Consider the following 17,116-nt stretch of genomic DNA (forward strand, 5'->3'; position numbering starts at 1 on the left):
CACCCGACCTCCCCACCTCACCACCACGCCTGGGGGCGCAGCCCCCCCCCCCCCCGGGCCCCGATCATCCACAAAGACGGTGGGAGGGAGGCGCGGGTTTATTGCTCAGAAGCCCATGCGTGGGCGCTTGCGGCGGGCCTGGGAGGCGGAGGAGAGCTGGCTCTGGGAGGAGGGGATGCAGAGCTGGCTGGCCTGGCTGCCGGGGGGCTCGGGGGGCTCGACGGGGCCCTCAGCCCACACCGCCAGGTAGTCCCGCAGCGTCTTCCGCCGCTCCTTGGGGATGCCGCGGCAGCGCAGGCTCTGGGAGGAGAGCAGGGCTTCCTCGGGTGGCGGAGAGGCCGGGGGGCTGCCGCCGGGTGGGGAACCCTCCTGCGGGAGGACGGAGCAGGGACGGGATGGGGAGAGCGGCGGGGGTCCGGTGGCGTCGCTCAGCTCCGACAGCTCGGACTGGTAGGTGAGGGAGGAGGTGAAGCTGGCCGAAAGGCTGCGGCGCCCGCGGGCTCGCTTCTGCCGCCGACGCCGTTCCCGTAGGGCCCGCTGCCTCTGGGCCAGGTTGAAACTCGCTCTTTCCTCCCACCATTGCCACCAGTCCCCGGACCAGGCCGCTGTCAGACGGGCGCTCAGCGGGTCCGGATCCCCCGCTGGCTCTGGGGGTTGGGGTAGGGGAGGCGGCTGGGGGTCCGGGGGGTCCCAGTGCTGGACGCGGCCCCCTTCCCGCATAGCCTCGCGCAGCCGCTGGCGCGCCTGCCCGTGCAGGGGGCTGGGGCTCGCCGTCGTCTCCAGCTCTTTGCGGGTGAAGAGACGCTTCTGGCCGAGGGTGGGGGGCCAGGCGTGCCGGGGGGGCTCCCCGCAGAGTTTGGAAAAAGCCTTCAGCCAGCGGCGGTACCGCAGGGCCGCAGTGGGGCTGGGCACCTCTGGGCACGGCTCGGGGCTGGCACAGGGCTCCTGGAGGTGTTCAGCTTCCTCCGGAGCCGCTGGCGTGCCCACATCCTCCTCTTCCTCATTGATAATCACCTCCAGGTTGGACAAGTAGAAAGTTTGCTCCTCTTCCTCCTCCTCCTCTTCTTCTCCCTTGCTGCCCAAGCCCAGTGGGCTGCTGGCTGGAGCCTCAAAGAGAGGGGAAGAGCTGGGGGCTGCTTCGGCTTCATCCCCTGAGGTGGGCGCAGGGGGTTGGGGCACCTGGTGGGTCAGCCTCTGGCAAAAGACGTCCCCAGCCTCGGAGAGCTGGAAAACCAGCAGGGACTCCCGCGGCCCGTCCTCCTGCAGCGCGGCGGCCAGGCCTGCGGGGACAGCAGGGGCATTGCCAGCGGGGTCCCGGCCCTGGGGCCCCTCCTGGGGCCTGGCCAGCAGTGGGGGCTGCCTCCACCCCGCCACGGGCGCACCCACTGCTGGCTCCTGCCCCCCACGTCCTTTCCTAGCCATTAATCTCTTGCACAGGGTTGTTCAGGGCTTTGCTTTTGCTTTTTAACCATTCCCCAGGGCACGGCAAGGGCTGTACCCACCCCTCCAGCCCACGTCCTCCCCCCTGGGGTGGCACAGGACACCCACCGGCAGCTGGGGCACCGAGGCGCTGCTGGAGCAGGCGGTGTCGGTGCGGGAGCTGGACGGGCAGGTGCTGCAGGCAGCCAGCGATGCTGTGCAGCTTCTGCGGAGTTCCCGCCAGCTGGCAGGCTGACCGGCTGCCCCCTGCGGAAGGACACCCCAAAAATTGACCAGTGAGCAGCGATGCTGGGAGGGGGCGGCAGCTGGTCCCAGCGGTGTGGAGGCTGGGACACGGGCACAGAGGAGACCCAGCCCCACGGCACCCCCGGAGCCCCGTTTCTCACCCCAGTATTGCAGTAGCAGCAGCTCCTGGGTGCGGGATGTGCCGAGCAGCACCTTATGGCTCCTCCCGGCACCCCCCGGCGTCAGGTGGGCAAAGAGAGGGGGGGCCTTCATCATGTGCGCCCACTTCAGCACAGGCACCAGCGGCAACCGCTCATCCAGCACGTACACGGAGAACTGGGATGGGGGTACAGCTCAGGGGGGCTCACCCCAATGTGCCGTGGCAGCCCCCCTCAGCTGGGCGATCCCCCTGCCCCACGGGTGCAGGGAGGCGTCCCTCCCGGCACCGGCTGTCCCCCCCGAGCTGTGGTGGGACTCACCTGGGTGGTGACGAGGTGCTGGGAGGGGTGAGCCCTGCCCAGGTACATGGGCAGCACCACACGCTCGCCCTGCTGGCAGCCAGCTTCCTCGCCCACCTTGAACAAGTCAAACTGGCATCTCTCGGGGGCCTGCAGCAGCAAAGCGGGGTGCTGTCAGTGCCCCGGGCTGGGGAACCCTCTCCCTCGCCCGCTGCCGGCCCCATGCCCTCTCTCCCGGGCTCACCCGGGCGTCCAGGCACTGCAGGCCAGTGCGGTCGGCACAGCTCAGCACGCGTGGGTGGGCAGTGAAGTCGCTCCAGCGCCAGGGTGAATGATCCCGAAAAAACATGGTCTGGGGGTCGTGGCGGAGCCGCTGCAGCCTGCGGGGAGAAGGCAGTGCCAGTGCAGGGCAGAGCTGCCCCTCTTGCTTGGGCCCTCCCACTCCGCTGAGACCCAGGGGTCTGCATGAGCCCCCTCCCGGACCCGAAAGCTCCATCTCACCCCATCTCGACGCTCCAGAGGTAGACAGCTCCGCTCTGGGTGCAGACGGCCAGCTCCCCGGGGAGGTGAGGGCTGCAGATGGGGGGCATGGCATCACCGCGGGGGTGGGAGCATCCGCCACAGTGGGGAGGGCTGTGGAGGCAGCAGAGCCCCCTCCTTGCAAAGCTCTGTTCCCCCAGCGCCTACCTGACGGTGAGGCAGGAGGCAGGCACGCTGGTGCGGATGACCTGCAGCGGGGTGGGGGCCGCCCCCGTCCTGCCCGGCACCCTCCAAACGCCACAGTGATAATCCGAGCGGACGCCGATGAAATCTGGCAGGGGACAGGAGGCAGCGCGTGAGATGGCAGCGTCCCAGGGGCTCTCTGCTGCCCCTCCACCCCATGCCCTGCCCAGCCCGAGGTACGGATCCTGGGGCTGGCTCACCTTCCCCATCCACCCGGGCGGCAGCCACTTGCCGGATGCGCCCGTTGAGCTCAAACTGCGCCGGGGAGCCCCGGGCGCGGGGCAGCTCCTCCAACACCACCTCCTGGAAATCTGGGATGCCGGGCTAAGGGCAGTGCAACATGACCCCCCCTTCCCTCCGCAGGGATGCCCCGTGGGGAAGGATACAGAGGTGGTTCATGGCCTGCCCTCCGGGGTACACCAGGCGGCCCACGTGTGCCCCCACGTCTTCAGGGGGCAGCCAGGCCAGCGCCCCCCCCACAGGGCTGTCATCGAAGAGCAGGCCAGCCCACTGCAGCAGCAGCTCCTCGTGCACGCAGTCCGCCAGCAGCCCCAGCGGCACCTCAAAGAGCCAGTCGCGGCAGAGGTGAGAGAACCAGCGCAGGCGGGGGACGAGGTGTTGCCGGGGGCAGCCGCTGCAGCGGTACAGATGGCGTCAGGCAGGGGAAGAGAGCAGGAGCCCCCCCAGCCCTCTCCAGGGCAGGGGACATGGGGATGCTTACCGCCTGGCCTCCAGACGGTCAATTTCCTCTATCAGGGCTGTCATCCGGATGGTATTGTCCCGGGCCTGTCTCTGCAGGGAGGAGAGGGAGCAGAGGCTGGGGCTGGCAGCTGCAAGGGGAGGGGTGGGGACGGCGTTGTCCCCAGACAGACACTGACCCTCAGCTTGGAGTTGCCCAAGTAGAAGTTCTTGTGCAGCAGCTGCCCCAGGGAGCCAAATGCATCTTCCGGGTGATCCACAAAGAAGTGGCCCAGCTGTGCCGGAAGGACAGGGAGGAGCTGGGATCTGCAGGGATCCCGTACTGTCCCTCCAGGCCCTTGGTGGGACACGGTGCCCCAGACCCTACCTGCTTGGTGAAGTCCAGGGCGCCTCTGGACTTGCCTGCCTGGAGCTTCCCGTGCAGGACGCCGCGGTAGAGGATGTCCTGAGGCGCCAGCGAGGGGACCCAGCAGCCTGCGGGGAGAGGGCAGGGGCCGGCCGGTACCGCACAAGTACCGAGACACCGCTGCGGCACCAGTGGGGCAGTGCCCGTCCCCGCTCCCTCCTGCCTGAGCGCCGCCGGGGGGAGCCGCTAAAGCTCCCCGTGCCAGCGCGGCAGGGCCGGCGGGGACCCGGAGCCGCAGGGCAGCTCGGCGGGCGGGCGCAACGGGACGTCACCCCCCCCTCCCCGGGGGCGTCCCCCCCTCCCGCGGCCCTCACCGGCGTTGGGCGGCAGGAGGGGGACGGCGGCAGCGTCGGCGGGTTCCCAGCTCTCGCCCGTCCCCCCGCGGCGGGGCACGAACGTCGTCTCGGCCTGCAGGGAGAGGAGGCGGGAGGTGAGAGCGGCACCGCCGGGCTCCACCGGCCCGGCCCGACGCCCCTCCGCCACCGGGCCCGGGCTGCGCCGCAGCCTCACCTGGCGGCGACCGGGACCGGCCTCCAGCACCTGCCCGTGCTCGCCCCAGCCGGCGGCCGGAGCGGGGCCTCCCTCCTCCCGGGGCGGGCCGGCGCCGAAGTAGGCGGGGAAGAGAGCGGCCGGGAACTCCATGGCCCCGGGGGGCGCCGGGGCCGGGTACCGGTACCGGTACCAAGGGAGCGGGAGCGGCCGCCGGTGGGTGCCCACGCCGGAGCGGCGCCGCCGCCACCGGAATTGACGTCACCACGGCGTCGCGCTGCTGATGCAGTTCACCAATCAGCGCTCGGGAATAAGAGAGACCAGAGAGGTGCCGGCGGGAGGGAGCCGCGGTGCACTAGCGCCCCCTAGCGGCGGGAGTGAGAAAACGCGCCTCCGCCGCCGGCACCGCGGGGACCGGGGGGGTCGGAGGGGACCCGGGGGAGGGGGGGAGGGGACCGGGATGGACCGGGACCGGCGCTGGGGCAGCATCGGGACTGGGCCGCAGCGGGGGACGGGCAGGGCGCGGGCATCGCCCCCCCTTCCTCGACCCCAGGACAACGAGGGGGAGCCCCCCACGGGGGGGGGGGGTGGTCCCCGCCGTGGGCGCACCTCGTCCCCCGTGGGCGGCCTGGCCCCGGTGCTGCGTGGCCGGAGACACCCGGTCCAGGCCGTTTAGGATGGCAGGGAAGCGCCGCAGGTGTGTGCTGGGCCCCGCGGGGCGGGAGGGGGGGCTGCCGGGGGGCCGCGGGGCCGTGGGGCCCCCCCCGCCCCGGGGGGATGGGGGGGGGGAGGGCGGGGGACTGCAGGACGGTCCCACCCCCCCCCCCCCCCCCCGTGCCCTTCCCGTGTGACCCCACGCCGGCTTGGCCCCGGGGACCCACTCCTGCTCTGGCTCCGGTCCCTCTTCCCCTTCCCTGGGGCGGCTGCGGGCTCCCTGCGTGGCCCAGCGCCCCCGTGGGTACCCACGCCCACGGGTGTCTCTCACGGGGGACGGGTCTTTGTCCCACAGAGCTCCGGTGGGACCCTGGAGCCTTTGGGGAGTTATCCTGGAGGGGGACACACACACAGGCTCCCCTTTCCCCTTCCCAAGGACGGCGGGACCAGGACGCTCCTGCAGGGACCGCGGGCCCGGTACCAGGGACACCGGCCCCGGAGCCGCGCCCGGGGGGCTGCGCTGGGAGGGGACCCCCACCCGTGCCCGGCGAGGGGCTGCGCTCCGGGGAGGGCGTCTGCTCCCCCCGCGCCGCTCCCGGGGTGCTCCCGGGACGGGCAGAGCACCTCTGGGAGCGGGGCTGCGCCCACGCGTCAACCCCCGCCTCCGCCGTGGCCAGGGAGGGCGGTGATGTCAGGGGGGGTCTGGGGATGATGTCAGGGGAGTCTGGGGATGACATCAGGGGAGTTTGGGGAAGCATGATGAGATCGTTTCCAGTCGGGATGCCCTCATCCCCGCAGGCGGTGCCAGACCCCCTCTCCCAGACGCCTCCTCTATAAGATAAATATAATTTATTATAATAAATTTGTATCTATACACCCCCTAGGTAGCCCTCGCTGCCTCCCACCCGCTCTCCGCAAGACGCCCCATTTGCCCCCCGCATTGTAGCCCCCTTGTCCCCCTGCGCCCCAGCCCCACGGCCCCTTTCACCCGTGTCCTGTGCCCTCCCTGTAGCCTGGCCCCATGGCCACCCCCGTCCCAGCTCCATGTCCCCTGTCCCCCCGCCCCATGCCCCTGTCCCCCTCCAGCTTGTGCCCCTCTCCCCCAGCCCATATCCCTGTCCCCAGACCGTATCCTTGTCCTCAGCCCTAGGCCCCTGTCCCCAGCCCCAGTGCATGTCCCCAGCCTGTGTCCCTGTCCCCAGCCCTGTGTCCCCGTCCCCAGCCCAGTGTCCCTGTCCCCAGCCCCCTACACCCGTCCCCAGCCTCCTGTCCCTGTCCCAAGCCTCATTTCTCTGTCCCCGGCTCTGTGCTTCTGTCCCCAGCCCCGTGTCCCTGTCTGTCAGCCTCCTATCCCTGTCCCCAGCCCCATGTCCCCGTCCCCAGCTCCGTATCTCTGTCCGCCAGTTCCATGCCCCTGTCCCCAGCCTCATTTCTGTCCCCAGCTCTGTGCCCCTGTCCCTCATCCTCCTATCCCCAGTCCCAGCCCCGTGTCCCCGTCCCCAGCCCCCTACCCCTGTCCCCAGCCCCCTGTCCCTGTCCCCATCCCCCATCCCCTGTCCCCAGCCCTGTGTCCCTGTCCCCCAACCCCACATCCCTGTCCCCCAGCCCCCTACCCCTGTCCCCAGCCCAGTATCTCTGTCCCTAGCTCTGTGCCCCTGTCCCCAGCCTCATATCCCTGTCCCCAGCCCCATATCTCTGTCCCCCAGCCCCGTATCCGTGTCCCTATCCCCATCGCCTGTCCCCCAACCCCACATCCCTGTCCCCAGCCCCCTACCCCTGTCCCCAGCCCAGTATCTCTGTCCCCCATCCCCCTGTCCCCAGCCCCGTGTCCCCGTCCCCAGCCCCGTATCTCTGTCCGCCAGTTCCATGCCCCTGTCCCCAGCCTCATTTCTGTCCCCAGCTCTGTGCCCCTGTCCCTCATCCTCCTATCCCCAGCCCCAGCCCCGTGTCCCCGTCCCCAGCCCCCTACCCCTGTCCCCAGCCCCCTACCCCCGTCCCCAGCCCCCTGTCCCTGTCCCCATCCCCCATCCCCTGTCCCCAGCCCTGTGTCCCTGTCCCCCAACCCCACATCCCTGTCCCCCAGCCCCCTACCCCTGTCCCCAGCCCAGTATCTCTGTCCCTAGCTCTGTGCCCCTGTCCCCAGCCTCATATCCCTGTCCCCAGCCCCATATCTCTGTCCCCCAGCCCCGTATCCGTGTCCCTATCCCCATCGCCTGTCCCCCAACCCCACATCCCTGTCCCCAGCCCCCTACCCCTGTCCCCAGCCCAGTATCTCTGTCCCCCATCCCCCTGTCCCCAGCCCCGTGTCCCCGTCCCCAGCCCGGTGTCCCCGTCCCCATCCCCTGTCCCCAGCCCCATATCCCTGTCCCCCAGCCCCGTATCCGTGTCCCCATCCCCGTGTCCCCGTCCCCAGCCCAGTATCTCTGTCCCCAGCCCGATGTCCCCGTGACCCCGTGTCCCCGACCCCCGGTGCCCCGAGCAGCGGCGGGGCCACCCCGTGGGGGACCGGGTCGCGGGGGGGGGGGAGGGGGGGGGGGGGGGGCGGGCCGCTGCCACCGCCGAGTGACGCGCGTGGGGGCCAATGGTGACGCGGGGGCGGGCCGGGAGGCGGCCCGAGTGACGTCATGGGCGCCGGCGCGCGGCGGGGCGGCTGGCGGCGCGCGCCCCACGGCAGCCGGCGCGGCGGCATGGGCCGGAGGGGCGGCGGGGGCGGCGGGCAGCGGCGGCCGCCCGACCCCCGCCTCCGCCTCCCGCTGCTGCTCCTGCCGCTCCTCCTCCCGCCGCCGCCCGCCGGTGAGCGCCGGGGCGGGGGGGGCGTGCGGCGGGCGTGGGGCGCCGGGACGGGTGCGGGACGGGGGAGCGCCGAGGCGGCGGGTGCTCGGGGTGCGCGTGCCGCGGGAGGGAGGCACGCGTGTCAGCGGGGCGCGGGTGCCGCGGGGTGGGTGCGGGCCGCGGGTGGGAGGTCCGCGTGCTGTGGGGCGTGGGGGGTGTGTGTGTGGGTGCGGTGGGGCGCGGGATGGTCGTGTCGTGGGGCAGGGGGATGCGCTCGCGATGGGTGCGAGGGACGGGGGCGACGGGGCGTGGGGTGTGCAGGCAGTGGGGCAGGGGGTGGGTGCAGTGGGGCGCAGCGCCCGCCCGCCGTGGGGTGCAGGGCGCAGGTGCAGCGGGACGCGGCAACTCTGTGGAACGAGGGACGGGGTGTGCGTGCCGTGGGGTTTTGGGGGCACGGAGGTGTGCCCGGTGGGGTGCGGGGGGTGTGCGCGGTGGGGCCCGAGGCGCACGTGCAGTAGGCCACGAGGCGGGTGCGGTGGGACGCCGACACGCGTGTGCGACGGGGCGTTTGCCTACCGGGGCACGGGGCTGCGCGTGCAGGGGGTACCGGCTGCCCGTGCGATGGGGCGCAAGGCCCTGCGTGCGGCGGGGCACGACGGTAAGCACGCCGTGGGGCACGGGGTGACCCGCGCATTGGGGCACGGAGGCGCGTGTGCCGGAGGCGCGTGTGCCGGAGGCGCACGTGCCGTGGCACACCCGAGGGGGGCAGTTGCGCGGGCGGTGGGTCCGGGGGGGCCGCAGGGGCAGCGGGCCCGTAGGGCAGAGGGGCTGTGTGCGTGCCGTGGGGCAGCGGGGACGCTGGGTGTGTGTGCGTGGCGGGGGGGACACCGGCAGGACCATGCGGGGCGATGAGCGCGCTGCGGGGCACGGGAGGTGGCTGGGTGACGGGGCTGCGGAGGGGCACCGGGGGCGTGGAGGGGGTATCCCCCGGGGAGGGGGATGCAGCTGCCGGGGGCCGCCGTGGGGCAGCGCCATGGGGCAGCGGCGTGGGGCAGCGCCGTGGGGCGGCGCGGGCGCTGTCCGCGGTGCTGACCGCCGGCCGGCCGCTGTCCGCGGTGCTGACCGCCGGCCGCGACCCGGGCCGCGGTCCCCGGGTGGGGGCTCCCGCGGCTCCGGCCTCTACCCTAGGGCAGAGGGGGGCTTGCTTTCCTCCTTCCTCCCGCTCCACGGGTAGGAAATCCCGCTCCGTCCTCCTCCGGCACCCCTCTGTGCTCTGGCCACAAGGCCACGGGGCTTCAGCCTGACCCGCTGCCGGCAGCCGGCTCCCCGCCCCCCGTCTTGCCCCGGGTCACCGCGCTGGGACTGGGGAGCTCCGAGCGCTTCCCCCCCATGCCACCTCCTAGAGTTGCGTTCAACATCTCCTCCTCCCTGGGGTCGCCTGCCAGGTCACTGTCCCCACATCGGGAGGGGAGCTGTGGCGTGGCGTGGTGGTTCACGATGGGGAAATTGGGATCGGGTGCTCTTGCGTTGAGGCAGGTATTTCATGTCTGGCTTGTGTCGGCTGTCAGTGAAGGGGAGGGGGAGCTGCCTTTGTTCCAGGCAAGGGAGCAGATGTATGTCAGCGTACAGCCAGCTGGGGCTGCACACACGCAGCAAAAACACACGTGCACACAAGCACATGCACGCACTCCCAGCCAGGCGCATGCTGTGCAAAGCAGCCCTTCTTCTCAGCTATCCCACTCCCCACTGGATGAGTCCTCCTGGGTACAGCCCTGCTCCCAGCCTGCCCTCTGCTAGCATCCCCCGTGTCAGCAGCTTGTGCGGAGGTGCATCTCTTCCTCGGTGCATCTCTGGGGAATAATGGATGGGTTTGCCCAGGCTGGCACTGGGGAAGCATGGCAATGTAGGGTGAAGTTACAGCTGCCGTCTGGAGACCAGGTCTCCCTTGTCTCTGCTGTGCCAAGGAAGTGGCTGCCCCTCTGCTGCTGGGGCTTCTGGAAATCCCTGGAAATCAAACTGTCAGACAGTTGGGCAGGGGGAGGCAGCCCCAGTGCATGCCATGGGCTTGCAGGAAGTGTCTTGCAAACACGGGGCTGTGCACAGCCCATGCATGTGGGTGTGGACGCCTCCGCTTTGCCGTGCATGCAGACAGCACCCACGTGTGCATATGTGCACACATATGTGCACCATTCCTCCTCCGCAAACCATGGGAGAGCCGGGAGGCTGTGCGGGAAGTGCACTGCTCGCTCCTTCTTCTCGTGGCTCTAGGGTGGGACTCTGCAGTTTGTGATGGGCTCTGTGCTGAGCCTCCTCGGTAGGCAGAGAAGGGGGGAATCTGTGTCCCGGTGGGAGCTGACCTGTTGGGGCAGGGCTGGAGCCGTGAGGAATAGCCCTTTATTGCAGGTAAAATGCAGGGAGCAGGTCTTCACTGAAGAGGACGATGAGTTGAAAGAGGTGGGCTGCACCCAGGCAGAGCCTGAGCAGCCAGGGCCGAGGACTCCTCAGGCTCCTGAGGATGAGTGCCCACAGCTCGGGGAACAGGGCTCGAGGCAATGCTCACCCAGGCACGATGCGGACTGTGCCAGGGCTGGGAGATGCCACTGGGCACAGCTGACATCAGCCCTGTGGACTCACCGAAAGGGCACAGCCCCAGCCCCTCCTGCCTCCAGGCTGCCATTTTTGGGACATGTTCAGAGCCTGGGTGGGTCGGCCTGGTCTGGGAGGGGTGCTGCACCCCCCAGTCCCTCACCCCACTGAGAGTCCCTTGGGTCTCCTCTGCAGACGGGGTCTTTGTGACCGACTACTTCACCCGCACACCACGCAAGCTGAGCCCCTTCCGCTCCTTTGCCAGCATCGAGCTCTTCCACTTCCACATCCCCGAGGACACAGTCATTGCTGTCTGGAACCTCATCACCTTCAAGGAGCAGGGTGGCACCTTCGGGGACCAATGCCCAGACCGTAGCATCACCGTGTGAGTAAGCAGCCTGCACTGCCTGTTCCCTTCCCGCCTGCCCCTGCTGCCCCCTGCCTGGACTTGCCCTGGGGCCTGCCTGCTCTTGACTGCTTCTTGCTTGCCCGTGCACATGTGCATGTATGTATACGCATGCACGCGTACGGAGGAGCACTCATGCACACACACGCGTATGCAGGCACGCACGTGTGCACAGATGCACGCACGCGTGTGTATATGCACATGCATGCACACGCGTACACAAGCACGGTCGCTCCCCGTGATTCATCTTCCCAGGACCGTTGCAGGCTCCACTCTTTTGTGCATCTCATACATGAACGGTTTTGCTTGAACACACCCAGGGAAGCTCACAGTCTCCAGCAAAGTCCCAGGCTTCCCCGTCATGTCTTTGAGCTTCCTCATAGCTTGGAGGACAGTCCCCGACGTGTAGGGCAGGCTGGCCCTGCCACAACGCCCAGCCCGTGCCCTGCTAACTGCTGTCTCTCCTGCAGGTATTTCCGCTCAGGGGCTCCCTCCGTCATTAACCCGCTGCGCACGCACTTTCCCAGGGACACGGCTGTCCCTGGCTCCTTCGCACTGACCCTCACCTGGACCCTGCCCAACCGCACCACCGGGGTGTTCAACGTCACCAGCCCGCTGCCTGGGGACTGGTTCCTGGCTGCCCACCTGCCCAAAGATGAGGGCAAGATCTCCGTCAAGGTGAAGGGCTCGGGAGGACCGTGGGGTGGCAGGGCTCACTGCAGGGCTCTGCTGGGGTCTGACTGTCCTGCGCTGGCAGTGCCCGGGGCAGGTGTCCCAAGCGGGGACAGTGCCCCGTGCCCCCTGCCCCGTGCTGACTGTCCTGTGGTGCAGGGGCTCTATGAGGAGTGCCAGTATCTCTTCCAGCCACAGCTCATCGTGCAGCGCCTAGTGAACATTGCCGTGCTGTACCCCGGCTATGTCACCGAGCAGAGCATGGCCCCCCACAACCGCTCCTGCCTCTACAAGTGAGTGCGAGAGGGTCTTCTAGGGAGGGGGCACCCCCAGGGTGGGGAGCTTAGGGTGCCCTGTCCCTCTGGCTTGCCTCCCCCGCCCGGTCGGTCCGCGGTGAGGGGCAGGACCTTGACACTGCTGTCCCTCAGGGTGTTTGTGCCCAGCTACACATCGCGTGTGCTGGTGGAGGTGCTGCGGTGCCGTGGGGCCGAGGGCTGCCCGCTCTGGCTGCGCGTGCGGGCCAAGGCTCCCCCCCTGCACAACTCCACGGCACTGGACTGCCGGGAGCACGCTCCCTGCCAGCTGGCACTGGACCTGCCCTTCTGGCAGCACTGGTACTACGTACTGGTGGAGAAACACCCTGGGGTGCCGGGCACCGTCTCCTTCCAGGTCACCGTGCAGCTCACAGGTGAGGGTGCACGGGGAGGTCCGGGTGGGGGGCACGGTCTTGACTCTGCTTGGGCGACTGGTGGGGGGGTGAAGGATGCCCATGGGATCTGGCCCCAGCTGGGCGCAGGGTTATACCAAGCTGTGTTGGGGTGGGGATGCTGGGAGGTGTTGGGGATGGGTTGCAGATGGAGGTGAGCGGTTGGCAAGAAGGGGAGGTGGGAATCAAGAGGGGGCTGGAGGAGCTGTTCGGCGCCCAAGCTGACAGCTCTGCCCCCCAGACTGCTCCCGACCCAGCCTGGCCCGGCCACCCTTCCTGCCCTCCAGCGCCTCCATGAACATGCCCCACTCCTTCGGCTCCGTGGGCGGGCTGGCGCTGGGAGACAGCCCTCCGCCCGCCAGCCCCAACGGCACGAAGCACCCAGTCCCCATCCCCACCACCTCGCCCGCTGGCGAGCGGTGCTGGCCGGTCCGCCCCACGCTGCGCAATGAGCTGGACACCTTCTCCGTCCACTTCTACATCTTCTTCGGGCCCAATGTGTCCGTGCCGCCCGACCGCCCCGCTGTCTTTGTCATCAACCTCCTACCGGTGCTGGACAGTGGTGGGGTGCTCAACCTGGAGCTGCGGCTCAATGTGGTGAGGTGGCCATGCTGCGCCCCGGACGGGGCAGGGCAACCTGGGGGGGTGCTGGGCTGGGAGATGGGTGATGTTGGGGCTGCAGCAGGGCCGGGGGCAGGCTTTGGGGTGCTCTTGGGTCATGGTTTGGGAGCTCTTGGGTGATGGAGCACAGGTTAGGGTGCTCGAAGGGCAGGATGGTGGCCTGGATTTGGGATGTTATTGGGTGATGGGCAGTGGGTTAGGGCACTGCTGGGTGGTGTGCCGTGATCCGGGTGCTGTCAGACCAGGGAACATCCCTGGCACTGCTTTAGGGCCATCTTCTCCTCTGCTGTCAGAGCTCCCTGTGTGGTGAGAACGTGACGGTATTCGGCTGTCTGAACCATGAGGTCCCGCTGATGTCCGGTGACAACGCATCGGTCACCTGTGAGACGGGTAGGCTGGGCTGTGCGTGTCCATCTTGCCGTGGCCGTGGGGGTCGCACCCCTTCATGTGTCCGGTGAGAGGCTGAGTGGGAGAAGGCAGAGGTGGTGGGGGAGTCTGGCCCCAGAGCTTGGCCCAGGGCACGCTGTCCCCGCTGTGCCCAGGGGAAGGGGCTGCCTCCTGCCCTGCTCAGTCGGAGCTCTCCCTGCCCGCAGAATCCCTGGCAGGCTTCCTGCTCTCCGTCAATGCCACGGCCAGCCTCAGCCGCCTGCGGATCCCCTACCCCCAGACGGGCAGCTGGTACCTGAGCCTGCGCTCACTCTGTGCCACAGAGCATGGGTAAGAGCCCTGGCACATCCCCTCCCTGCGTGCCTGGAGGGGATGTCCCCACCATGGACTGCATCCCTGTGCACTGTGGGTCCCTGGGCATGCCTGGCCCCTGCGCTGTGTGTCACCGCTCACGTGCCTGCATGTGGCTTTGCGGGCTGTGTGTCACCGTGTGAGTGCCTGCATGGGCACGGATGGCTCTATCTTGCGCCTGCCTGACCGTCTGTGGGTCCCCGCGGCTCTTCCCTCTGTCTCTTAATTAGGAAGCGCCTGTCAGCTTGCGAACGCCATGCATCTGTTGGTGCCTGCCCGTCTCTGCGGCAGTGCCCATCTGTACCCGTGCCTGGGAGGGGACTGGGCTGTCACTGCGAGGACAGGGCTTGGCTGTGCATATGAGAGGGCAGCTCTGGCCAGGCTGCTGTGCCCCTGCTCTGCTCAGCATCTCCAGGGGCTGCTCCTGTGTCTGCGGCTCTACTCCTGGCCCGTGTGTCTGCCCGAGAGCCCTGTGGAGGAGAGGGGCTGTTGTGTGCGTGTGCCTGTACATGTGAGAGGCCATGTGGGGCTCTGTGCCACGCAGACGGTGCTGCGTGCATGTTCAGTGTGTGCATGCAGACAGCACTGGGTGTTTGGTGCATGCATGTGGATGGTGCTGCATGCACATTTGGTGCATGCATGCAGACAGCACTGCATGCATCTTTGGGTGCACACATGCAGACAGCTCTAGGCGCGTGTTTGGGTTCGTGCAAGCAGACGGGGCTGTGTGTTCTGCGTGCAAGTGTGTGCAGATTTGGCTGTGTGAGCACATGCAGGGACAGCAGACGCGCCCTATGCATGCGTGCAGACAGTGCTGTGTGCATGTTTGTGTGTGTTGGGGTGCCTGCGTGCGCACAGGCAGCAGTTGGTGCGTGTTGTTGGGACGTGGGCTTGTCTGTGCTCTTGCGTGCTGGAGCTGCCGAGGTGCTGGATGTGCCCAGAGCCACGTGCGCGGGTGGTGTGGGACAGCGAGGGTGCTGTGCGACAGCGAGAGTGCTGTGCCTGCTCCGGCTCCTCCGCTGTGTTTCTAGTTCACACTGAGTTGACACTTGCAGTCAGTCCTTCCCCGAGACGGTCACACGCAGGCATTGCAGGGCACGGTGTTTGCACAGCAAAATCCAAATGAAATAGGAGCCAGCTGAATGTGTTGCTGAAGGCAAAGTGGGTCTAAGTGTGGCTGCATTCCTCCCGCTCGCCCAGCCTGGCACAGACAATTGCAACACGCAAGATCCTTGGGGGCCAGCTCTCAGCTGCCACACGTAGCACCAAAGCAGCTCATTTCCACGCTCGCCCAGTCCCTGGGTCTCCCATCACCTGCCAAGTCTGGGTGCGACGGGTGCCTCTGGTGGAGGCAGGAGCTGCTCGAGGGGTGAGGGCTGACCCCCTTCTCCTGCACCTCAGGTTCGAGCCTTGCACCAACGTGACGGCTGAGGTGTACCTGCGCGCCTACCTCTCGCCCTGCATCAACGACTGCGGCATCTACGGCCAGTGCAAGCTGCTGCGCACCAACAACTACCTGTATGCCGCCTGCGAGTGCAAAGCTGGTGAGAGCTGCCCCGGGCACCCACAGTGCCTGCTGCACCCAGGGACACCCCCGGCATCCTCCCCTCTTCCCCGGGGGTTGTGCACCCCATTAGTCCTCCCCATGCCAGCTCTCTGCAGGGCGCTGTAAAGGGGCTTCCCCGCTCCCTCCCCAGCCCCTGCAAGAGCTGCAGGGGTGACGGCGGCTCTCCCCGTCCACAGGCTGGAACGGCTGGGGCTGCACAGACAATGCCGAGGCTTTCTCCTACGGCTTCCAGCTCCTCTCCACGCTGCTGCTGTGCCTCAGCAATGTCATGTTTGTGCCTCCCGTGGCCATCGCCGTCCGCAGCCACTACCTCCTGGAAGCTGCTGTCTACATCTTCACCATGTTCTTCTCCACTGTGAGCGTGGGGTGGGGGTGGCTGGGAGGGCAGGCGAGGGGCCAGGGCTGTGCAGGGCGGCTCTCACACCCTTTCCCTCCCACCCCAGTTTTACCACGCCTGTGACCAGCCGGGCATCGTGGTGTTCTGCATCATGGAGTATGACGTGCTGCAGTTCTGTGACTTCCTGGGCTCCCTCATGTCTGTCTGGGTCACCGTCATCGCCATGGCCCGGCTCCAGCCTGTGGTCAAGCAGGCAAGTGCGGGGAGAGGGTGTGCGGGGTGGGCGTGAAGAGGACCCATTCTGATGGATGCCCAGCTGCCCCACAGGTGCTGTACCTGCTGGGGGCCATGCTGCTCTCCATGGCTCTGCAGATGGACCGCCATGGGCTCTGGAACCTGCTGGGGCCCAGCCTCTTCGCCTTAGGAATCATGGCCGTCGCCTGGGTAAGGAGATGCTGCCCCATCCTCTTATGTCCCCATCCCAGCTGCGCTCAGCATCCTGCCCCGCCGTCCAGCCCCACTCCTCTGCCAGTATCTCCCCTCTGCTGCCTTCACCTTTCCCCGTGAACCACCTGCCCTGACTCCTGGGGGATGTGGCACCGTGGCACAGGGGCTGTGCCCGTCCCTGCTGGAGCTGCCTCCTCCAGCCCCGCCCTTTCCCCACCACAGACAGCTCGCACCATCCGGCGCCGCCACTGCTACCCACCGACCTGGAAGCGCTGGGCTTTCTACCTGTGCCCGGGAGCACTGATCGCGGCGGCCGCCGTGCTGCTCTACGCCTTCGTGGAGACGGAGGAGAACTACTTCTACATCCACAGCATCTGGCACCTGCTCATCGCCGGCAGCGTCGGCTTCTTGCTGCCGCCCCGTGCCAAGCCCAGTGGGCGCCTGGGACCTCTGCCCCGGCGCAAGGGCTGTGGGTACCAGCTCTGTGTCAACGAACAGGAGGAGCTGGGACTCGTTGACCCAGCCGTGGCCTCCATCAACAGTATTTGTACCAGCTGATGCCGACGGCAGCCTGGACTCCTCCGGCATGGACAGCAGCCCCACAGGGCCCAGCACCTGCTCTCTTTGCCGGCCACCCATCCCCAGGCGCACCAGGACTCCTCTGGGCGGGTGCACAGCCACCCTCTTCTTGTAATTACAGCCTGGTTGAACTTGTCTCCGGGAGTTGCTGCGGCTCCGTCCGGTGCAGAGCTGGGGGGATTGAGGCTGAGCTGGGGCCACACTTCTCTCTTTGATGAGCCATGGATGTGTCCAGGGGACGTGACCGGGTACAGAGGGGGGGAATGGCAACACTCGGGGGGCTCTAGCAAGAGCTGCTGCTCTGCAGTGGGCTGCTCTGAGGCTGGTGGGGGCCCAGGGGCTGCAGTCTTTTGGCTCACTGCAGGGCAGGCTGCAGAGCTGGGATGACTTTGCTGTGGCACTGTGCTTTCACAGGACAGCTGTAATGCCTGTGCCAGGGCAGCCGGGCTCCCCCCCAGGCCGGCAGAGGACCACAGGGAGCCCGTAGTCCTGGGGGAAACTGCCAGTGGGAAGTGGTACCCGTGCTGCCTGCCGTGGCGATGCACAGGTCTGAGAATGCGCTGCCTGCAAGGGCCACATCCCCAGGAGCCC

The 17,116-nt window shown here is 68.3% G+C and overlaps 2 protein-coding genes across 2 annotated transcripts; one reads left to right on the top strand and one right to left on the bottom strand.

Moving 5' to 3' along the window:
- Window positions 1-86: 86 nt before the first annotated feature.
- TAF1C (TATA-box binding protein associated factor, RNA polymerase I subunit C) lies at window positions 87-4,694 on the bottom strand. The gene is made up of 14 exons (XM_087777606.1): window positions 4,462-4,694; window positions 4,266-4,359; window positions 3,913-4,019; window positions 3,725-3,820; window positions 3,568-3,638; window positions 3,233-3,480; window positions 3,047-3,157; window positions 2,811-2,934; window positions 2,625-2,696; window positions 2,368-2,503; window positions 2,145-2,273; window positions 1,827-2,001; window positions 1,549-1,686; window positions 87-1,280 (listed from the first exon to the last, which is right to left on the bottom strand). The coding sequence occupies exons 1-14, from the start codon at window positions 4,591-4,593 to the stop codon at window positions 106-108; spliced, it is 2,808 nt and encodes a 935-aa protein (XP_087633732.1). The 5' UTR covers window positions 4,594-4,694; the 3' UTR covers window positions 87-105.
- Window positions 4,695-7,781: 3,087 nt separating this feature from the next.
- Window positions 7,782-16,661, top strand: TMEM8B (transmembrane protein 8B). The gene is made up of 13 exons (XM_087777617.1): window positions 7,782-7,887; window positions 10,648-10,837; window positions 11,329-11,536; window positions 11,690-11,823; window positions 11,959-12,218; window positions 12,478-12,833; window positions 13,151-13,247; window positions 13,451-13,574; window positions 14,997-15,139; window positions 15,339-15,517; window positions 15,606-15,752; window positions 15,827-15,943; window positions 16,169-16,661. The coding sequence occupies exons 1-13, from the start codon at window positions 7,782-7,784 to the stop codon at window positions 16,502-16,504; spliced, it is 2,397 nt and encodes a 798-aa protein (XP_087633743.1). The 3' UTR covers window positions 16,505-16,661.
- The last annotated feature ends 455 nt before the right edge of the window (window positions 16,662-17,116 follow it).

Source organism: Nipponia nippon, unplaced genomic scaffold (genome assembly GCF_047370975.1).
Source record: "Nipponia nippon isolate SJK-2023a ecotype South Korea unplaced genomic scaffold, ASM4737097v1 scaffold_40, whole genome shotgun sequence".
Taxonomy (NCBI): Eukaryota; Metazoa; Chordata; class Aves; order Pelecaniformes; family Threskiornithidae; genus Nipponia; species Nipponia nippon.